The sequence below is a fragment of the Callorhinchus milii genome, unplaced genomic scaffold, assembly GCF_018977255.1.
Source record: "Callorhinchus milii isolate IMCB2004 unplaced genomic scaffold, IMCB_Cmil_1.0 Scaffold16, whole genome shotgun sequence".
NCBI classification, from domain to species: Eukaryota; Metazoa; Chordata; class Chondrichthyes; order Chimaeriformes; family Callorhinchidae; genus Callorhinchus; species Callorhinchus milii.
Window position 1 is genome coordinate 2,483,290 of NW_024704757.1, and position 24,158 is coordinate 2,507,447.

At 42.3% G+C, this 24,158-nt stretch overlaps 1 protein-coding gene and 1 long non-coding RNA gene across 2 annotated transcripts; both read right to left on the reverse strand.

Moving 5' to 3' along the window:
- Positions 1-378: 378 nt before the first annotated feature.
- On the reverse strand, positions 379-9,838 carry LOC103188260 (crossover junction endonuclease EME1). Its single transcript, XM_042341121.1, has 8 exons — positions 9,672-9,838; positions 8,897-8,986; positions 7,121-7,245; positions 5,485-5,602; positions 4,128-4,243; positions 2,703-2,892; positions 1,727-1,839; positions 379-1,048 (listed from the first exon to the last, which is right to left on the reverse strand). The coding sequence occupies exons 2-8, from the start codon at positions 8,915-8,917 to the stop codon at positions 1,033-1,035; spliced, it is 699 nt and encodes a 232-aa protein (XP_042197055.1). The 5' UTR covers positions 8,918-8,986; positions 9,672-9,838; the 3' UTR covers positions 379-1,032.
- Positions 9,839-16,954: 7,116 nt separating this feature from the next.
- Positions 16,955-19,950, reverse strand: LOC121850281. Its single transcript, XR_006085537.1, has 3 exons — positions 19,883-19,950; positions 18,253-18,370; positions 16,955-17,013 (listed from the first exon to the last, which is right to left on the reverse strand). It is a non-coding gene; the product is annotated as an uncharacterized LOC121850281 (long non-coding RNA).
- Positions 19,951-24,158: the final 4,208 nt, after the last annotated feature.

Here is a 24,158-nt window from a genome sequence, read left to right on the forward strand (position 1 = left end):
CCCACAGTACACCAATCCAGCACCATTTCTTTAGGCAAATGATCTGCTGGTGATTAATATTCAAGTTACATTGGGTAAGAATAGAGAACTTGTGCATCATTGTTGTTGAGGAACTATTCATGTTTCAAAATGGTTAAATCTGTAAATTTTATTCTTGCTTCAAGAAACTCATTATTTTTGTATGTGAGGGGACTGATTGGCAAAAGAATCAGAAGGGAGTTCTCAGAGGGAATGCACTGCCTGAAAGGGTGGTGGATGCAGATATAATAATAACTTTCAAAACAGAATTGGATATATATTTGAAAAGGAAACAATTTCAAGTTTATGGGGAAAGAGTGGGAGGAGTGGGACTAATTGGATAGCTCCTTCAATGAGCCAACATAGGCACGATGGGCCGAGTGGCCTCCTGTGCTGTAAGATTCTATAATTGGTAACAATAGGCTTCAAAACCATAGCAATAAGACAGTATTAACCTGAGAAGGGAAGAGAGCCAAACTAAAGTGATGCACAAGGTTTTATTCTTACCTGCACTAACATTAGAATATGTTTCAATTGCCGTTATGCTTTTAGTGTCACTTACTTAATAATTTACTTAGCCATTTAATTTGTGCAGTTTCTTGCACTATTATGACCTTTTCTCAGTTTGCCACTTTGCAAAAATTAAGAAATGTATCAAACATTGATTATTTTACCTTAAATACATTGTGAAGTATAATTTAGTATGCCAATTTGATACTAAAATGTTTAAAAACAGTTAAGTGTACAAATTACAGTAAACTGCACTAATGCAGCATTGAAGGAAATATAAATATTGCTGGTATATGAATAATTTTAAAACAGTGTATCATGGAATTAAACTCCAACCAGACCTTATCTATACATCAGCATTAATCCAGTCCATGATTATAACTCAGCAATTCAGACTCAGCACCAAACAGTTCTTAAGACTGTCCGTAACACAATGGCAACTTGTTCATGGTTTGACTTACTGATCTTAGATGTTTGTAGCTGCTTTGGTTGTCATAAAGGCCATCAAGTGCTTTGGCTTCTATGATAAAAGTGTAAAGTTTCATTGGTTGATATTTTCGGTTGAGTTGGCAAAAGGATGATCGGGTTATGAAGAACTGGCTCACTTGGATTTGTATGCCAGCCACATAAGTCACGTGTACCACAACTGTTTAGAGTAAATTACATTGCAAAAAAAATACTAAATGTTAGAAAAATACTGTGCAGATGTATTATCAAAGAAGTCATCCACACTGTTGAAGTCACTGTTTAAGTGGTTGATAACAGTGATCAACAGGGGATTAGGGCAGTTATGCTGTTTGTTTGTTTATACTGTCCATGGAAAAGGGGGTTTGGGATGCTACCATTTTTGCCTGTGTTGACAAACTGCACTCACAGAAGCATTGGTTGAAAACATCACAAGAAATGGCAGGCAGACTAGTGCCAGTTAAAAAATAAACCATTTTACAATTCATACATGTAGTATAAAAAAGCCTAAGTGCTATCAACATTAAGTCTAAAACAAACATTCCAAGTGCTTTGTTAGCTGTATTAAAAATAAGCCATATAAGAAATGTATTATATTTAACACAGCCAACCCCTCTGAAAAAGTATCCCATTCTTAAGGACAAAGGTAAAATGAAGCAAGTTTTTTTTGTGTATTTAACCACTTTTGTCCAAAACTCTGTCAGAATTTTCCGAAGTCATGTAAATATACAACCTGCGGGATATATCTGGTCCAATCCTTCGGTCGACTCGTTTCCCTCCAGCGTTCACTTTAATTTCAGCTAGAAGATTCTGTTTCTCCCACTCTGTGAGACAATCCCTATAAGCCTGCAAATGCACAAACATTTCAAACATTCAGTGCAGGTTTGATTGAACAGTTGGTTAGAGTTCAACAGTTTTCCTCTTCTTTGGCACATGGTTTGAAATATAATTGAAATGTGCATGTTCTTGACCAACAGCAGACGTCCAATAGATATCATGAATATCCAGCCTAATGGCATGGCCTCTTTCTGTTCTTAGGTCTTTTAATTACTCAGTCAACGGGGGAGCTATCCAAAGGGACAATCCAGTAACCTCTTTAGAATGGCTACAGTATTGGATAACACTTTAAGAGGAAATAAACAATTAACTGGAAACCAATGAAAGAAGACCAGGGATTATAAAAAGGGTTTCTTGCGGAGAACAATTAGTGCGCGTTTACAGTTGACGAATTTTTGAGCTGAGAATAAAATAGTTGACTTCTACACCTGAGTAGAATAAAGTGATTGATGCAATAATGTAAAGAAATGGCTGATCATAATAATCCTTGCGTTACATATAGCACCTTGCACACTGGGAGAATATCTCCAAATGCTTCACAGGTTATTACTGAAAACTGTAGTAGTGATTGTGTGTAGGCGAATGCGGCAGCCAATTTGCACACAGCAATGGCCCACAAACAGCCATGAAATGAATGGCCAATTTTATTTGTGGGATTTTTTGCTCAGACAACGGGACAACTCCCTTCTGTTTGAATAGTGCTGTGGTGTTGTCAATGTCCACCTGGACAGGCAGAGGGAACATTGGCTTAACATCTTATCTGAGGGTTGGTACCTCTGACAATGTAGCGTTCCTCCAACACTGAATTGGAGTGTCAGCCTAGACTGGTTATATAACCTTGTTCATCATTGAAATGTTCAGCTCCCTTTTACCTGTAAAAGCAATTTTGGAGTGGGGTACGCGTCTGCTATAGCTACTGCTACCGGCCTCGTAATCCTGTTGAGTTGCTGCAGCTGTTTCTTCCACAGCTTCAAAAGGCCTTTTCCATCCTTGTCCACCTTCACACCACTGGACCAGGTGCCATCGGGACAGAAAGAAAAGGTCACGTTCTCAGTGTGTTTCCTAATATCATAGTTTTCAAAAGAGAAGATCCATGTCAAAACAAGTCCTTTTCCAAGTCACTGCTGTAGCTTCTCATCATAACTTCCAACAAAACTATTCCAAATGAAATGCAACATGCACTGATTCCAAAACATTGTACTATAAAGCTTTTCCTGAAGCAGTGCAGGGACAACTGGAAAGCAAACCAGCGCAGTATTACAAGTAGTGATGAACCCAAAATTCCAACTTACTGGTCACATGCAAGACAAAGCCTCTCAGTTGTGAACCAGATACTGGATGTAAAGTCACATCCGGATGGGGTAGGGCAGGGGTAAAGAATCATCATTGGTGTTGCTCTCTTGACTCCTCTTCAAGGAGAAGATCTTTAGATGATAAGAGTGATCCAGGACTTTATGTAGAAGATTCAACAAGGCTAGAGTTTTACATTACCTTCAACAAAATGTGCATGTGGAGGGATACGGCCCAGATTCATCAAAATGATACTGGGACTTATAGAGTTAAATTATGAGGAAAGTTTGCATAAACTTGGTCTCTATTCCCTTGAGGGGTGATCTAATTGAGATGTTTAAAGTGATAAAGGGATTCGATAGGGTAGATATAGAGAAACTATTTCCTCTGGTGGGGAATCTAGAACAGGGCTTAAAAATAAGCTTAAGATTAGAGCTAGGCCATTTAGGAGTGAAATCAAGTAGCATTTATTGGGTAGTGGAAATCCAGAACTCTCTTCCCCAAAAGGCTATGGATGCTGGATCAATAGAAATTTTAAAAACCAAGGTGGATAGACTTTTGTTAGATAAGGTTATCGAAGGATATGGAGCAAAGGTGGGTGAATGGAGTTCAGGTACAGATCAGCCATGATGGAATGATGGAACAAGCTCGAGGGGCTGTCACTATCCTAGTGACATAAATTTATGAATCGTGAACTCTCCCTCCTTCAAATTAAACCTCCAACCAAACTTTACCCTATTATGTAACTGAAGACCAGAAATGGCATTTCTATGATTTTGAATGATTTGAACTGTTGCCATTTGCCTTGTGTACTTGGGAGAAAAGGTCTACAGAAGTGTCAACAAAGCAGCTCTCACAGTTTTATAGGTGGACAGGTCATTTTCAGGGTGGATGAAAATGAGACTTCAACTTGCGCAGTGTGTTTTAAATGTGAATGTTATTGTGGGCAACGTGACTCGCTGATATCCACTGTGACACCTACACTGAGAAAGTTAAATGTAACTTACTTGAAAGGGGCTTGAGCTATTGCCTTTGTGAGTGTTGCAATATAACCGGCAAACTTGTGCCAGTCCTCTAAGAACCGAACCGTTGTGTATGTTTGTAGCTGTAGAGCTACCTGCACCTGAACACAAAGCAGAGAAACAGGACAGGCTGGTGAGGGTCAGGCCAAACGAGACAAGAGGCTGCTGTCACTTACCAACGCAAAAAATGGCTTACATAAATGTAACCGATTATACTCCTTGTGGGTTACGTGATGGTTCAAGTTCCTACTCAATTTGCAGCTTTTAATAACAAAACATTTGATACAATGCCTTTCATATTGGGAGGAACGTCTCAATGCACTTCACTGGATATACTGTAATGTGGAGTGACTGTGTCTTTTGAAGGTGGACGTAGTGTACAACAATAGGTTCCTATAGGAATATCTATTCCAAGCAGACTCTTCTTAAAGCAGGTCATACCTGTGATTACTTCTAACCTATAAATAACCATGAAGAGAAAGACCAGTTTTATCTGGGGAATTGTTGGCCAGGTCTTTCTGGGAAACTCTCTTCTCGAATAGTCCCATGGAATCTTTAATGTCCACCTGAATAGGCAGACGGGATAACTAGCAGATAACTGGAAGGAATTTGGTTACTGTCTTAATGTCTTATTAACAGATGGCCCCACATGTTTGGAAGTGTCAGCCAAGACAATGTGAACTCAAAGTTCCCACCCTGGGGCTTGAAACCACAGCCTTCTGACTCAAGGCAAGAGAGTGTGCTATGGACTGAGTCAGTCTAACTCACTTTGCGATAGTTTCATATTAGAATATTTATTTATAACTGGAGTTTGAAGAAACAAACATGTTGTCAAGACAATCTTTATGTCTGTCTCATAAATGGCAATCTCTCTCCTTGTGTCATGGATTCAGTTTGTGAGTGTTCCATAGGCAGCAGCAATTATTCTGAATTGTCTCAAAGGCGTTTCTTCATGGTTAAGGCTAGACATTGAGCTGTGGCAGACTGTGCCCCTGGGCAGGGATGGCAAACATTTTTGGTGATCTTTCCTTTGCTGAGCTGGAGATGCTGGAGAATGGCTACTACCTGTTGAAAGTCCACCCCAGCCTGAGTCCATCCAGGGAGTCTGTGAGCTACTACATGAGGGGAGTGGAATTTGTTGGGAAGTTTGTGTTTTTAATCAGGGTTTCCTGCTCTTGACTCAGGGATCATTCCTGTCAATGCACCAATGTTTTATTTCCAAGTAAAATACTCCTGAAATTGCATATATAAATATGTACATATTCCAATCCAGTAAGTCAGGTTCAAAGTGCAATGCTGAGAAACCACCCATTGTAATGTAGGAGTGAGAGTGAATACAGACCTCATTCACATCTGCGCACGTCAAGCCAAGCTCCATGCTGACCCAGGACTCCGAGTCATCCTCCCGGCCACTGTCAGCATTCTGCTGCATTTTCACAGGACTGCACTGCTCTTCTGGGCTAAAGCATTTGAGTAAACAAAAAGCATTCAAGATCTAGAACTTGTGATTTCACGTAATATATTAAATATAAGGGGCTCAACTCCAGGTCTCCCTAAAGCACTGCTGAGGGCTCAAAGAGACAGAGAACACATTGGATTTGTTTAATATATTTGCACGCACAGATGTGGCCCTTTAAAATGTCTACAGATGTCTGTACAAATTATAAAAAAGAGTTCCAAACAATATTTGAACTTGTTGAAAGGATAATTATATTTTCTTCTATTCCCATCGTTGTTTTCCAGATCACTTAATTCTCCCCAGATATTCTGTAAAAGCTACTGGGAAATGTATTAGACCAATCCTCCTTCACCAGCTCACTGCCCCTCTCTCCCTCACCTGCTCATTGCTCCTCTCTGTGGAAGTAAATAACTATTAATGACATACTCAGTCTCTTGTCGATTTTGATTGACACCAAAGAGTTCTCTTTCCTCCAGCTCCCCACCCCCCAACCCATGTCAATAGAGACTAAGACTGTTTATTCTGTCATCCATTCAACTTCAGCCTTATGGGTTTTCTAACCAACGGAAAGTCACAAACAAATGAGAAAAATATTGCACTTTTCAATTCATTTGGACTATCCCTGATTTTAATTTGTTACTTTATTTCTTAAAGCACAAACCAGTTCCATTCAACAACAAGAAAATTACATTTATAGAGCACCTTTCACGTCGGGAGGACATCCGAAAGCGCTGAACAGTCAGGTGTCGGGGCCCAAGCATGGGGGAGGGGTGGTGTAGAGGTGAGGGAAGGCAGAGAGGTGGGAGGGAGACCAAAGGCACAGTCGAAGAGAAGCGTCTTGAGACCGGCCTTGAAGGAGGCGAGGGAGAAAGCGAGGCGAAGGGACCGTGGGATGGAGTTCCAGAGTGTGGGGGCAGAGGCTGAAAACCCGGTAACCAATGGGACGTAATCAGTGTCGATCACATCACATTAACAATGCAGATTCAACAACTCATCACTTCTTTTTGTGACTTAAGAAGTCCATCTTCATATCAATTTAATCCAAATGCAAGTTCAATGAAAACTTTCCCTTAAAACAGATAAATAATAATAACCCTTACATTCAATATAGCGCCTAATCATGTGGTTGCGACATCTCCAAATGCTTCACAGAATATATTGTAAAGTGGATTGACCGTGTATATTGTGGGCAAAACGCAGCAGCTAATTGCACACAGCAGCGTCCCACAAACAACTGTGGATTGAGTGACCAAATTATTATTTTTTGGAGGATTACTTTGGAGAGTGATCCGCTAATCAACTAACAACCGGATTCCTACGTACTGCTAGGTAAATAGAGGCGTGTGGTGAAGGAATCTTTGTATAAGGTTATAAGGTCTGGGAATCGAACCCGGGTCCTCTCGCTTTTTTTCTGGATCGGTGTTTATTCTGTTCAAATTAAGGACAGATGAGAGGCTGCTGAGGGCAGCAAGTGGATCACTGAGTGTGGATCAAGGCACACACAGAATTTGACTTTTACCTTGTGTAAGCATCCAGCCCAATGACAACAAGTGTGGCTCTCTTCTCAAGCGGCTTCTCCAGAATTGTCATCCTAAAGCTTTCGGAGCTGTCACCTATATTTTGGCCTGAATTCCCTTTCAATTTCTGTTGAGAGAGAGAGAGAAAATATATCAGATTTTTTTAGTTTTTAATCAATCCTTGAAATAAGTCGTGGTTGAAAGCTTCAGGTCAGCTGGCTCAGGATAGAGTAGTGATTGCATAAATATTCTGCAGTTTTGTTTGTGAGTCGTTTTAGCAATTAGGACACATTTATGCTCAATTTACCCCCAAAAAAGGTGGACAACATTGTACGTGTGTGTCCAAGATAGGAGCAGGTGGTACAAATGTCTGTTTTTCTTTCCGTGCTTTCTTTACATACAACAGCAACTTGCACTTATGTAAGATGTAGGATAGTGTCCTAGAGCGCTATACGATGGGGTCGAATGCAGATCAAGAGGAAAAGACAATGTAACTATAAGAGTGGGTAATATTTTAGGTAGGGTTTAAAGACAAGCAGAGAGGTAGAGGGAAGGAGATTTGTTGGTTAGAGGCACAGTACCTGAAGGTTTGTCACTGATATTGGCGTGGAGACAGTACGGGACCCACAGCAAGCACAAGGCAGCAAGCAGATTGTGGAAGCAGATCAGAAAGATAGGAAGATGCTGGGGTGTGAGGTGAGGAGCTTAAAATCGACCCACTGAGTGATGGAGCCTGTGGTGATGAGTGTATGGAGTGCATGGTTCCATGGAGATGCAACCCATAGAGTTCTGGATGAGCTGTTTTTTTGGATGGTGGAGCTGGGAGGGGGTGAGGGAGGTGCCTAAAGTGTGAATAAGGGTTTCGGAGGCAAGTGAAGTGAAGGGGAAGAAAAGTGGTCTTGGTCAGGGACTGAACAGGAGGACAGAAGGAAGGGAAGAGCTGAGGATTAAACTGGACAGCAAGCCTGCACACCTGTTTGGTGAGTTTGGGAGACCAGGGAGGCTGTGGAGGGCAGAGCCACAAGTGAGCAGATGTTGACGGAAGCACTTTGAGGCCACGTTCTGCACTGGAAGGCAGTAAGAAATTATCAGTGGTGTTATCTCCTAACAACTAGTTATAAAGCATAAACACAGAAGTCGCTGGGAACATGCAGCAGGTCAGGCTGCATCCATGGAGAGAGGAAAATGAGCTATCCTTTCAGGTCTATGACCATTTGCCAGAACTTCTGTGTTTATACCAGATTTCCAGCATCTGCGGTACTTTGCTTTTAGTTATAAAGTTTTATTGGGAGGATCCCAGGGTCAGTGTCCAGCCTGACTTCTGACCAGAAATGATTTACTGAAGTAAACAGAAGGAATATGAACTGCTTTGTTCACATCTTTTCACTTTCAGGGAATATTTTAACTTATTTATTGCGCAGATTGTTTTCAAATACACAAATAATATCAATAATATTGAGTTTTATCTTTAGCAAACAAGATATGCGAGTACTTTGTGAAGGGTATTTTAAGGAAGGAAAAGATTCTGGGAGAAATGACTGATCTGCTACAATGGATATTAAATTGTTGAATTGCTATATTTTTATTATAATAATAGTGCTTGCATTGGATATTTCACCTAATAACCTCTCAAAGAGCTTTACAAACATGTGACAATGTTTGCAACATTTACAATGCGATAAGAGTTTCAAGGAAATCATTTACTTAAACCCATTTGACAAGAAACAATTCTCCGCTGGAAACATAGCTCCTTCAAACCTTTTGGGTTTGACCTTTACCTGCTTGTACAACCACACCATGGTGAGAAAGACATGCGGAGAGAGCAGCACCACAACTTGATTCTCATCAGACTTGCGGATGTTTTCAACCTAAAACATAAATATTGCGAGTGAGTGGCACTCGCTGCAAATCAGATTCAATCAAATATTGTTTCAAAATACGCTACTGTTTCTGTAAAAATCGTGAAATACCCAAATGCTCTCTTCAGTGGGTCCTGGGGTAGAGCATTCCCCACATTCTGTGCCGTCAGAAGCTCCAAATAGCCAGATTGTGACAGTGGCTTAAGTGACATTACCGCACTCCCGCCACCCCCCCACTGAAACTGGCAAACCCGAGTTACTGTTTTCTGACTGTACCCGAACACCAGTCCTCTGCCCACCCCCTCACTCAGCTGGCTCAGGCCTGTTGCACATCCCTGACCCCCTCAACGCAACCACTGACAACGCCCCTAACCTCTGAACTCTCTGCCTCAATTCCTTTCATAATCTTAACACACCACTATCAGTCTCATCTCATCTCCAGAGAGTAAAGCGCTAAACCTCTCCATTCTTTCTTCATGGCTGTATTCTCTCATCCCTCGTAAATCTACACTGTACTGTCTCCAACCCTATAGTATCCTTCTTGTAATACAGCAACCAAAACTGTACAAGGTACTCCAAATGTGGTCTAACCAAAGTTTTATATCAATTGAACATGACCTCCCTACTTATACAGTCTATTGATTTTGGCAAAACCCATAAACATTAGTTACATTAGCAAACCAGACACACTCACCACATCAGAATGCTCAGACAAAATTACTTGAGGGATCTCTCTCCTCCAAGTGATACTGGAAGGAATTGCTTGAGGTTCAATACTATATTCCGATTCTTGTGACTCCAAGCCATCGAGGAGCACGTGGCCATTAGCATGTCCCAGTACAGCTGGGGAGACAACAGATACAAAACAAATTTACACAGCGCCTTTCACATCAGGAGAACGTCTGGGGACCTGAGCTGGGCATGAGAGCTAAAGGGGTGGGGAGGGGAAAGATGGCTGAAAGCGTGGTCAAAGAGGTATGTCTTGAAATAGACCTTGAATAAGATGAAGGAAGGAGCGAGTTGGAGGGACTCAGTGATGGGAGTTCCAGAATAAAGGCACAGAGGCCAACAGTCCACCTCCAATGGTGGAGCGGGTAGGGCGGTGGACACAAAGCTGTTGAGCGAAGAGAGAGGCCGGGTTGAAGAGATCACAGCGGTAGAGTGAGGCGAAACCGTGGAGGGATTTAATGGGGAGAACAAGGATCGTGAACTTGATCCCCTGGGGGATGGAAAATCAATGGAGCTGGGTGAGAATGCGAGTGATAAGGCTCGCGGAGCCTGGCACCAGACTACAGAGTTCTGGATAATTTGCAGTTTGTGTAAGGAAGAGCCGGGGAGTTTGTGTAAGACAGAGCTTTAATGTAAAAGTCAATTCTTTTTTTAAAAAAAATTAGGATTCGAAATCTCCAAATAGCATTTACCAACTGAAACCTTGTTCCTGCGAACGATGGATTATTCAAAATAGAGATCTGACTCTTTGCATCAGCTTTAACATCAGTAACAACGTATTACAATGTACGGCAATTCGTTTTTAAAACCAACTTTTATTTCAATGCATTTGTTACATGGGAACTGGGTGCTCAGCCCATTAGATCTGGGCTTGGCCCATTAGAGAAGCATAAATATAACAGCAGCACCATAATGCGCTCATTGGACACACACTGTGAGCCGGGGAAATCTCAGCCTGGCTCAGCTGGCGCCACGCTCGCCTCTGAGTCAACAGATTATGAGTTTAAGACCCGTGTTGAGGCTTTGAACTCAGTCCAGACTTTCCCCCAACTGGGGGGGGGTGGGGGGGCACTACATCTTCCGAGGTGCTGTCTTTTGAGTGAGTCTCCCGATGTGAAAGGCGCTATGTGTTGTTATGGATTCATAGATTTTCATAGAATGTTACGGCACAGAAGGAGGCCATTCGGCCCATCGAGTCCGTGCGGCTCTTTGACAGAGCGTCACCTTCACTAGCCCCAATCACCAGCTTTCTCCCTCTAACCCTGTAAACCCGTCTTCCCCAGATACCTGTCCAGTTCTCTCTTAAAAGCTGTTATCGAATCGGACTTCACTGCCCTTTCGGGCGGATCATTCCAAATTCCAACAACGCGCTGAGTGAAAACATTTCCTAACCTCCCCTCTGCGTCTTTTGGTAGATACCTTAAGACTGTGACCGCGGGTCACAGACACACCTACCAGCGGAAACAGCTTTTCCCTATCGCCTGTCGAAACCTTTCATGATCTTGAAGACCTCTATCAGGTCCCCGAGTAACCTATTGTTGAGCCAAAATCATAATACCATCTGTGCCTGACCAGCTGGACTTTAAAGATCCCACAGGAGGAGGGAGTCTCTCCCGGTGTCCTGGCCCACAGTCCCCCGATAAAATTGGTCACTCACTTCACTGGGGTGTTGCTGTGAGCAAATCAGCTCATTGTACACGAAACGTACTTGACAGCAATTCCCTGTGAAACTCTTTCGAAGGGGTAGGGCTTTCGAGGCGCTGGACAGACAATAGACCTGAGGTTGTTACTGTGTAAAGACGCCGGTGAGGAATTCTTCCCCCCCCCCCCATCCCTCTGTCTTGACCCCCCCTTTGCCCTCTTGTAGATCACGACTGAAGACCTTAATCTTACACCATGTTTACAGTCACCTCCTCCCAACCCCGGGCTCGGCGTCGGGCTCGGCCACTGTTAAGCGCTACGCGATGCCATCCCTAGTGAAGGGCGCTATATAAATCCAAGTTATAAATGCGGGCAGGGGCTGCGCGCGGGCGGGGGGCAGGGAGGGCTGCGTATTTGGGGGGGGTGTTGGGGAGGGGGCTGTGTTTTGGGGTGTGTGTTGGGGTGGGGGGACTGTGTGTTTTGGGAGGGATTGTGTGTGGGGTGTGTATGTTGGGGAGGGGGCCATGTGTGTTGGGGAGAGGGCTGTGCATGGGGCGGGGTGGAATGGGCTTGTTGGGGAGGGAGCTGTGTGTTGGGGTGTGTGCGTTGGAGGCTGTGTGTTTGTTGGGAGGCTGTGTGTTGGGGTGTGTGTTGGGGGGGTGGGGCTGTATGTGTTGGGGTGTGTGTCTGCTAGGGGGGTTGTATGTGTTGGTGTGTGTGCTGGGGGGTTGGGGGCTGTGTGTTGGGAGCGTGCTGTGTGTTGGGGGGGTGGGGGGCTGTGTGTGTTAGGGGGGGACTGTGTGTTAGGAGGGGTGGTGGGGGGGGCTGTGTGTGTTGGGGTGTGTGAGGGGGTGTGTGTGGGGGTGTGTGTAGGGGTGTGTGTGGGTGTGTGTGAGGGTGTGTGTGAGAGTGTGTGTGTGTGTGAGGGTGTGTGTGAGGGTGTGTGTGGGGGTGTGTGTGACAGTCATACAAAACATATGATGAGGTATCTCCAATTGCGTTTCAATTTAGTGTTCAATCAACCAGACTGTTTTGCTTTTGGTTAGGTTGTTATTTTTCCCTTTTACCCGCTTCACACACACACACCCCACACACACACATATATATATACACATTCACACACACATACACGTCCTAAAACACAGGCAGACAGGCAGGCAGCCAAACAATCACTTTGCTGATATGACTACCACTAGCTGCCAGAAAGTGTATAAAAATGGGCCAAGAGTGGACATTCCCTTTGATTTCTCTCACTTTGTGTGAAGTGTCTGGCTTTTATTGCCCATCACCCTTGATAGATTCTCTGTGATTAATAATGCTGCTTGTGAAGAAATTCTAGTCACAAACCCCCACAGTACACCAATCCAGCACCATTTCTTTAGGCAAATGATCTGCTGGTGATTAATATTCAAGTTACATTGGGTAAGAATAGAGAACTTGTGCATCATTGTTGTTGAGGAACTATTCATGTTTCAAAATGGTTAAATCTGTAAATTTTATTCTTGCTTCAAGAAACTCATTATTTTGTATGTGAGGGGACTGATTGGCAAAAGAATCAGAAGGGAGTTCTCAGAGGGAATGCACTGCCTGAAAGGGTGGTGGATGCAGATATAATAATAACTTTCAAAACAGAATTGGATATATATTTGAAAAGGAAACAATTTCAAGTTTATGGGGAAAGAGTGGGAGGAGTGGGACTAATTGGATAGCTCCTTCAATGAGCCAACATAGGCACGATGGGCCGAGTGGCCTCCTGTGCTGTAAGATTCTATAATTGGTAACAATAGGCTTCAAAACCATAGCAATAAGACAGTATTAACCTGAGAAGGGAAGAGAGCCAAACTAAAGTGATGCACAAGGTTTTATTCTTACCTGCACTAACATTAGAATATGTTTCAATTGCCGTTATGCTTTTAGTGTCACTTACTTAATAATTTACTTAGCCATTTAATTTGTGCAGTTTCTTGCACTATTATGACCTTTTCTCAGTTTGCCACTTTGCAAAAATTAAGAAATGTATCAAACATTGATTATTTTACCTTAAATACATTGTGAAGTATAATTTAGTATGCCAATTTGATACTAAAATGTTTAAAAACAGTTAAGTGTACAAATTACAGTAAACTGCACTAATGCAGCATTGAAGGAAATATAAATATTGCTGGTATATGAATAATTTTAAAACAGTGTATCATGGAATTAAACTCCAACCAGACCTTATCTATACATCAGCATTAATCCAGTCCATGATTATAACTCAGCAATTCAGACTCAGCACCAAACAGTTCTTAAGACTGTCCGTAACACAATGGCAACTTGTTCATGGTTTGACTTACTGATCTTAGATGTTTGTAGCTGCTTTGGTTGTCATAAAGGCCATCAAGTGCTTTGGCTTCTATGATAAAAGTGTAAAGTTTCATTGGTTGATATTTTCGGTTGAGTTGGCAAAAGGATGATCGGGTTATGAAGAACTGGCTCACTTGGATTTGTATGCCAGCCACATAAGTCACGTGTACCACAACTGTTTAGAGTAAATTACATTGCAAAAAAAATACTAAATGTTAGAAAAATACTGTGCAGATGTATTATCAAAGAAGTCATCCACACTGTTGAAGTCACTGTTTAAGTGGTTGATAACAGTGATCAACAGGGGATTAGGGCAGTTATGCTGTTTGTTTGTTTATACTGTCCATGGAAAAGGGGGTTTGGGATGCTACCATTTTTGCCTGTGTTGACAAACTGCACTCACAGAAGCATTGGTTGAAAACATCACAAGAAATGGCAGGCAGACTAGTGCCAGTTAAAAAATAAACCATTTTACAATTCATACATGTAGTATAAAAAAGCCTAAGTGCTATCAACATTAAGTCTAAAACAAACATTCCAAGTGCTTTGTTAGCTGTATTAAAAATAAGCCATATAAGAAATGTATTATATTTAACACAGCCAACCCCTCTGAAAAAGTATCCCATTCTTAAGGACAAAGGTAAAATGAAGCAAGTTTTTTTTGTGTATTTAACCACTTTTGTCCAAAACTCTGTCAGAATTTTCCGAAGTCATGTAAATATACAACCTGCGGGATATATCTGGTCCAATCCTTCGGTCGACTCGTTTCCCTCCAGCGTTCACTTTAATTTCAGCTAGAAGATTCTGTTTCTCCCACTCTGTGAGACAATCCCTATAAGCCTGCAAATGCACAAACATTTCAAACATTCAGTGCAGGTTTGATTGAACAGTTGGTTAGAGTTCAACAGTTTTCCTCTTCTTTGGCACATGGTTTGAAATATAATTGAAATGTGCATGTTCTTGACCAACAGCAGACGTCCAATAGATATCATGAATATCCAGCCTAATGGCATGGCCTCTTTCTGTTCTTAGGTCTTTTAATTACTCAGTCAACGGGGGAGCTATCCAAAGGGACAATCCAGTAACCTCTTTAGAATGGCTACAGTATTGGATAACACTTTAAGAGGAAATAAACAATTAACTGGAAACCAATGAAAGAAGACCAGGGATTATAAAAAGGGTTTCTTGCGGAGAACAATTAGTGCGCGTTTACAGTTGACGAATTTTTGAGCTGAGAATAAAATAGTTGACTTCTACACCTGAGTAGAATAAAGTGATTGATGCAATAATGTAAAGAAATGGCTGATCATAATAATCCTTGCGTTACATATAGCACCTTGCACACTGGGAGAATATCTCCAAATGCTTCACAGGTTATTACTGAAAACTGTAGTAGTGATTGTGTGTAGGCGAATGCGGCAGCCAATTTGCACACAGCAATGGCCCACAAACAGCCATGAAATGAATGGCCAATTTTATTTGTGGATTTTTTGCTCAGACAACGGGACAACTCCCTTCTGTTTGAATAGTGCTGTGGTGTTGTCAATGTCCACCTGGACAGGCAGAGGGAACATTGGCTTAACATCTTATCTGAGGGTTGGTACCTCTGACAATGTAGCGTTCCTCCAACACTGAATTGGAGTGTCAGCCTAGACTGGTTATATAACCTTGTTCATCATTGAAATGTTCAGCTCCCTTTTACCTGTAAAAGCAATTTTGGAGTGGGGTACGCATCTGCTATAGCTACTGCTACCGGCCTCGTAATCCTGTTGAGTTGCTGCAGCTGTTTCTTCCACAGCTTCAAAAGGCCTTTTCCATCCTTGTCCACCTTCACACCACTGGACCAGGTGCCATCGGGACAGAAAGAAAAGGTCACGTTCTCAGTGTGTTTCCTAATATCATAGTTTTCAAAAGAGAAGATCCATGTCAAAACAAGTCCTTTTCCAAGTCACTGCTGTAGCTTCTCATCATAACTTCCAACAAAACTATTCCAAATGAAATGCAACATGCACTGATTCCAAAACATTGTACTATAAAGCTTTTCCTGAAGCAGTGCAGGGACAACTGGAAAGCAAACCAGCGCAGTATTACAAGTAGTGATGAACCCAAAATTCCAACTTACTGGTCACATGCAAGACAAAGCCTCTCAGTTGTGAACCAGATACTGGATGTAAAGTCACATCCGGATGGGGTAGGGCAGGGGTAAAGAATCATCATTGGTGTTGCTCTCTTGACTCCTCTTCAAGGAGAAGATCTTTAGATGATAAGAGTGATCCAGGACTTTATGTAGAAGATTCAACAAGGCTAGAGTTTTACATTACCTTCAACAAAATGTGCATGTGGAGGGAGTGCAGCACAAATTCACCAGAGTGATATCAGGGCTTAAAAGGTACAATTATGAGGACAAGTTGCATAAACTTGGTCTGTATTCCCTTGAGTTTAGAAGGTTGAGGGGTAATCTAATTGAGGTGTTTAAAATAATAAAGGGATTTGACAGGGTAGATGCAGAGAAACTCTATCCTCTGGTGGGGGAATCCAGAACATGGGGCACAATCTTAAAATTAGAGCTAGGCTATTTAGGAGTGAAATCAGGAGACAGTTTGTCACCCAAAGGGCTGTGGAATTCTGGAGCTCTCTCCCCAAAAAAACTGTGGAAGCTGGATCCATTTAAATATTCAAGACTAAGGTGTTCTAAGATGCTACCCTGCATGGATGGCACTCTATAAGTGCAAGTTGTTGTGGGTGTATAGATATTTGTTAGGTCGGGGTATCAAGGGATATGGGGCAAGGACCAGTAATTGGAGTTGAGATACAGATCAGCCATGATGAATGATGGCGGAAAAGCTGAGGGGGGCTGTCACTATCCTAGTGACATAAATTTATGAATCGTGAACTCTCCCTCCTTCAAATTAAACCTCCAACCAAACTTTACCCTATTATGTAACTGAAGACCAGAAATGGCATTTCTATGATTTTGAATGATTTGAACTGTTGCCATTTGCCTTGTGTACTTGGGAGAAAAGGTCTACAGAAGTGTCAACAAAGCAGCTCTCACAGTTTTATAGGTGGACAGGTCATTTTCAGGGTGGATGAAAATGAGACTTCAACTTGCGCAGTGTGTTTTAAATGTGAATGTTATTGTGGGCAACGTGACTCGCTGATATCCACTGTGACACCTACACTGAGAAAGTTAAATGTAACTTACTTGAAAGGGGCTTGAGCTATTGCCTTTGTGAGTGTTGCAATATAACCGCAAACTTGTGCCAGTCCTCTAAGAACCGAACCGTTGTGTATGTTTGTAGCTGTAGAGCTACCTGCACCTGAACACAAAGCAGAGAAACAGGACAGGCTGGTGAGGGTCAGGCCAAACGAGACAAGAGGCTGCTGTCACTTACCAACGCAAAAAATGGCTTACATAAATGTAACCGATTATACTCCTTGTGGGTTACGTGATGGTTCAAGTTCCTACTCAATTTGCAGCTTTTAATAACAAAACATTTGATACAATGCCTTTCATATTGGGAGGAACGTCTCAATGCACTTCACTGGATATACTGTAATGTGGAGTGACTGTGTCTTTTGAAGGTGGACGTAGTGTACAACAAAGGTTCCTATAGGAATATCTATTCCAAGCAGACTCTTCTTAAAGCAGGTCATACCTGTGATTACTTCTAACCTATAAATAACCATGAAGAGAAAGACCAGTTTTATCTGGGGAATTGTTGGCCAGGTCTTTCTGGGAAACTCTCTTCTCGAATAGTCCCATGGAATCTTTAATGTCCACCTGAATAGGCAGACGGGATAACTAGCAGATAACTGGAAGGAATTTGGTTACTGTCTTAATGTCTTATTAACAGATGGCCCCACATGTTTGGAAGTGTCAGCCAAGACAATGTGAACTCAAAGTTCCCACCCTGGGGCTTGAAACCACAGCCTTCTGACTCAAGGCAAGAGAGTGTGCTATGGACTGAGTCAGTCTAACTCACTTTGCGATAGTTTCATATTAGAAATTTATTTATAACTGGAGTTTGAAGAAACAAACATGTTGTCAAGACAATCTTTATGTCTGTCTCATAAATGGCAATCTCTCTCCTTGTGTCATGGATTCAGTTTGTGAGTGTTCCATAGGCAGCAGCAATTATTCTGAATTGTCTCAAAGGCGTTTCTTCATGGTTAAGGCTAGACATTGAGCTGTGGCAGACTGTGCCCCTGGGCAGGGATGGCAAACATTTTTGGTGATCTTTCCTTTGCTGAGCTGGAGATGCTGGAGAATGGCTACTACCTGTTGAAAGTCCACCCCAGCCTGAGTCCATCCAGGGAGTCTGTGAGCTACTACATGAGGGGAGTGGAATTTGTTGGGAAGTTTGTGTTTTTAATCAGGGTTTCCTGCTCTTGACTCAGGGATCATTCCTGTCAATGCACCAATGTTTTATTTCCAAGTAAAATACTCCTGAAATTGCATATATAAATATGTACATATTCCAATCCAGTAAGTCAGGTTCAAAGTGCAATGCTGAGAAACCACCCATTGTAATGTAGGAGTGAGAGTGAATACAGACCTCATTCACATCTGCGCACGTCAAGCCAAGCTCCATGCTGACCCAGGACTCCGAGTCATCCTCCCGGCCACTGTCAGCATTCTGCTGCATTTTCACAGGACTGCACTGCTCTTCTGGGCTAAAGCATTTGAGTAAACAAAAAGCATTCAAGATCTAGAACTTGTGATTTCACGTAATATATTAAATATAAGGGGCTCAACTCCAGGTCTCCCTAAAGCACTGCTGAGGGCTCAAAGAGACAGAGAACACATTGGATTTGTTTAATATATTTGCACGCACAGATGTGGCCCTTTAAAATGTCTACAGATGTCTGTACAAATTATAAAAAAGAGTTCCAAACAATATTTGAACTTGTTGAAAGGATAATTATATTTTCTTCTATTCCCATCGTTGTTTTCCAGATCACTTAATTCTCCCCAGATATTCTGTAAAAGCTACTGGGAAATGTATTAGACCAATCCTCCTTCACCAGCTCACTGCCCCTCTCTCCCTCACCTGCTCATTGCTCCTCTCTGTGGAAGTAAATAACTATTAATGACATACTCAGTCTCTTGTCGATTTTGATTGACACCAAAGAGTTCTCTTTCCTCCCAGCTCCCCACCCCCCCAACCCATGTCAATAGAGACTAAGACTGTTTATTCTGTCATCCATTCAACTTCAGCCTTATGGGTTTTCTAACCAACGGAAAGTCACAAACAAATGAGAAAAATATTGCACTTTTCAATTCATTTGGACTATCCCTGATTTTAATTTGTTACTTTATTTCTTAAAGCACAAACCAGTTCCATTCAACAACAAGAAAATTACATTTATAGAGCACCTTTCACGTCGGGAGGACATCCGAAAGCGCTGAACAGTCAGGTGTCGGGGCCCAAGCATGGGGGAGGGGTGGTGTAGAGGTGAGGGAAGGCAGAGAGGTGGGAGGGAGACCAAAGGCACAGTCGAAGAGAAGCGTCTTGAGACCGGCCTTGAAGGAGGCGAGGGAGAAAGCGAGGCGAAGGGACCGTGGGATGGAGTTCCAGAGTGTGGGGGCAGAGGCTGAAAACCCGGTAACCAATGGGACGTAATCAGTGTCGATCACATCACATTAACAATGCAGATTCAACAACTCATCACTTCTTTTTGTGACTTAAGAAGTCCATCTTCATATCAATTTAATCCAAATGCAAGTTCAATGAAAACTTTCCCTTAAAACAGATAAATAATAATAACCCTTGCATTTCATATAGCGCCTAATCATGTGTTGCGACATCTCAAAGGCTTCACAGAATATACTGTAAAGTGGATTGACCGTGTATTTGTGGGCAAAACGAGCAGCAATTGCACACAGCAGTCCCACAAACAACTGTGGATTGAGTGACCAAATTATTATTTTTTGGAGGATTACTTTGGAGAGTGATCCGCTAATCAACTAACAACCGGATTCCTACGTACTGCTAGGTAAATAGAGGCGTGTGGTGAAGGAATCTTTGTATAAGGTTATAAGGTCTGGGAATCGAACCCGGGTCCTCTCGCTTTTTTTCTGGATCGGTGTTTATTCTGTCAAATTAAGGACAGATGAGAGGCTGCTGAGGGCAGCAAGTGGATCACTGAGTGTGGATCAAGGCACACACAGAATTTGACTTTTACCTTGTGTAAGCATCCAGCCCAATGACAACAAGTGTGGCTCTCTTCTCAAGCGGCTTCTCCAGAATTGTCATCCTAAGCTTTCGGAGCTGTCACCTATATTTTGGCCTGAATTCCCTTTCAATTTCTGTTGAGAGAGAGAGAGAAAATATATCAGATTTTTTTAGTTTTTAATCAATCCTTGAAATAAGTCGTGGTTGAAAGCTTCAGGTCAGCTGGCTCAGGATAGAGTAGTGATTGCATAAATATTCTGCAGTTTTGTTTGTGAGTCGTTTTAGCAATTAGGACACATTTATGCTCAATTTACCCCCAAAAAGGTGGACAACATTGTACGTGTGTGTCCAAGATAGGAGCAGGTGGTACAAATGTCTGTTTTTCTTTCCGTGCTTTCTTTACATACAACAGCAACTTGCACTTATGTAAGATGTAGGATAGTGTCCTAGAGCGCTATACGATGGGGTCGAATGCAGATCAAGAGGAAAGACAATGTAACTATAAGAGTGGGTAATATTTTAGGTAGGGTTTAAAGACAAGCAGAGAGGTAGAGGGAAGGAGATTTGTTGGTTAGAGGCACAGTACCTGAAGGTTTGTCACTGATATTGGCGTGGAGACAGTACGGGACCCACAGCAAGCACAAGGCAGCGAGCAGATTGTGGAAGCAGATCAGAAAGATAGGAAGATGCTGGGGTGTGAGGTGAGGAGCTTAAAATCGACCCACTGAGTGATGGAGCCTGTGGTGATGAGTGTATGGAGTGCATGGTTCCATGGAGATGCAACCCATAGAGTTCTGGATGAGCTGTTTTTTTGGATGGTGGAGCTGGGAGGGGGTGAGGGAGGTGCCTAAAGTGTGAATAAGGGTTTCGGAGGCAAGTGAAGTGAAGGGGAAGAAAAGTGGTCTTGGTCAGGGACTGAACAGGAGGACAGAAGGAAGGGAAGAGCTGAGGATTAAACTGGACAGCAAGCCTGCACACCTGTTTGGTGAGTTTGGGAGACCAGGGAGGCTGTGGAGGGCAGAGCCACAAGTGAGCAGATGTTGACGGAAGCACTTTGAGGCCACGTTCTGCACTGGAAGGCAGTAAGAAATTATCAGTGGTGTTATCTCCTAACAACTAGTTATAAAGCATAAACACAGAAGTCGCTGGGAACATGCAGCAGGTCAGGCTGCATCCATGGAGAGAGGAAAATGAGCTATCCTTTCAGGTCTATGACCATTTGCCAGAACTTCTGTGTTTATACCAGATTTCCAGCATCTGCGGTACTTTGCTTTTAGTTATAAAGTTTTATTGGGAGGATCCCAGGGTCAGTGTCCAGCCTGACTTCTGACCAGAAATGATTTACTGAAGTAAACAGAAGGAATATGAACTGCTTTGTTCACATCTTTTCACTTTCAGGGAATATTTTAACTTATTTATTGCGCAGATTGTTTTCAAATACACAAATAATATCAATAATATTGAGTTTTATCTTTAGCAAACAAGATATGCGAGTACTTTGTGAAGGGTATTTTAAGGAAGGAAAAGATTCTGGGAGAAATGACTGATCTGCTACAATGGATATTAAATTGTTGAATTGCTATATTTTTATTATAATAATAGTGCTTGCATTAGATATTTCACCTAATAACCTCTCAAAGAGCTTTACAAACATGTGACAATGTTTGCAACATTTACAATGCGATAAGAGTTTCAAGAAATCATTTACTTAAACCCATTTGACAAGAAACAATTCTCCGCTGGAAACATAGCTCCTTCAAACCTTTTGGGTTTGACCTTTACCTGCTTGTACAACCACACCATGGTGAGAAAGACATGCGGAGAGAGCAGCACCACAACTTGATTCTCATCAGACTTGCGGATGTTTTCAACCTAAAACATAAATATTGCGAGTGAGTGGCACTCGCTGCAAATCAGATTCAATCAAATATTGTTTCAAAATACGCTACTGTTTCTGTAAAAATCGTGAAATACCCAAATGCTCTCTTCAGTGGGTCCTGGGGTAGAGCATTCCCCACATTCTGTGCCGTCAGAAGCTCCAAATAGCCAGATTGTGACAGTGGCTTAAGTGACATTACCGCACTCCCGCCACCCCCCACTGAAACTGGCAAACCCGAGTTACTGTTTTCTGACTGTACCCGAACACCAGTCCTCTGCCCACCCCCTCACTCAGCTGGCTCAGGCCTGTTGCACATCCCTGACCCCCTCAACGCAACCACTGACAACGCCCCTAACCTCTGAACTCTCTGCCTCAATTCCTTTCATAATCTTAACACACCACTATCAGTCTCATCTCATCTCCAGAGAGTAAAGCGCTAAACCTCTCCATTCTTTCTTCATGGCTGTATTCTCTCATCCCTCGTAAATCTACACTGTACTGTCTCCAACCCTATAGTATCCTTCTTGTAATACAGCAACCAAAACTGTACAAGGTACTCCAAATGTGGTCTAACCAAAGTTTTATATCAATTGAACATGACCTCCCTACTTATACAGTCTATTGATTTTGGCAAAACCCATAAACATTAGTTACATTAGCAAACCAGACACACTCACCACATCAGAATGCTCAGACAAAATTGACTTGAGGGATCTCTCTCCTCCAAGTGATACTGGAAGGAATTGCTTGAGGTTCAATACTATATTCCGATTCTTGTGACTCCAAGCCATCGAGGAGCACGTGGCCATTAGCATGTCCCAGTACAGCTGAATAATAATCCTTGCATTTGACATAGTGCCTTATCACATTGTTGAAACGTCTCAAAAGGCTTTACTGAATATACTGTAAAGTGGATAAACCATGCATTTTGTGGGCAAAACGTGGCAGCCAATTGCACACAGCAGTTTCCCACAAGCAACAACAACTTGCCTTTATTTAGAGCCCTTTGTGCGGGGCAGAGACTGGGAGCAAACAGTCATGGATTGAATAAAAAGTATTTATTTATTGAGAGGGATTATTAATGACGGAAACGATCCACCAATCGACTAACAACTCGGTATCTACTAACACAAACAAAAACAGAAGTCGCTGGGAAAACTCGGTAGGTCAGGTAGCATCTATGGAGAAAGAAAAGTGAGTCAACGTTTCAGATCCAAGGCTTTTCGTCAGAACTTCATCAGAACTCACGACCCTTGAGTTCTGACGAAGGGTCACGGGTCCGAAACGTTGACTCACTTTTCTTTCTCCATGGATGCTGCCTGACCTGCTGAGTGTTCCCAGCTCTCTCGGTTTTTGTTTCAGATTCCAGCATCTGCAGTATTTTGTGTTTTGACTCGGTTTCTACTTACTGCTACTAATTGTCCAGCGCGTTTGGACGTGAAAGGCACTATACAAATGTAAATTTGTTGTTGTTGCCAGGCAAACAGAGGTGTGTGGAGTAAATTTCACCTTGCCTGGGAATTGAACCCAAATCCTCTCGCTTACGAGGCGAGTGCTCTAACCAATATGCTACAGGATTTATAATAATAATAATCCTTGCATTTGATATGGTGCCTTATCACGTCTTCGAGTTGCAAAGTGCTTCAAAGAATGTTCACTATCAAACCGTAGATCTGGAGAGTTGGGGTGCGTTAGCAAAACGTGGGAGCATGTGAGAGTAGGGACCCTAACAATGATCGTCCAATGGACATAACTTGCTCTTTTCAGGACCAAGCCGGTAAAAAAACATTGAGGAGTCCATTGAAATATTGCAGTGTGCAAAGTTGTACATTGTTGCAGGACTCAAATCCTACCTGTAGATCTCACCACTGTATGCAACACAGCAGTATCTTTTGCTAAGACAAAAGTATTACAGCAGATCAGCAAAACAGGACATCCTTATGATCTCTTTATTTTTCTTTGTAACCTGGCAATGAGATGGGCTCCAATCAACTTCTCAGAGTTAGTCCCTAAATTATTCTATTAACATAAGTTAGCTAATCCTCATCTTTGGATTTCTTCACGAACATAGAGCTGCACAGGACTGGTCTCAAGATTGATCACAAGAATGGGTTGGGTGAAGAAGGCTCTTTTATCTCATCCTTCCAGAATACCCTCCTACCATCTTCCCATCACAGCATCACCTTGTGTTTGAGTTGAATGCAAGATCCTGGCCTCAACCACCCTTCCTGGCAAAATGTTCCAGTTGTTAATTACCCTTTGGGTAATGGAATTCTTCTATCCTGAATCTAAACTTATGTTCCCTTAAATATAAATATACAGCATTAGTGTCACTAGTGCCCAGTTAATTTCACTTATCCTCTCTCTATTCTCCCCTTCCCTATCTGGAGATGTCTAGCCTCCGATG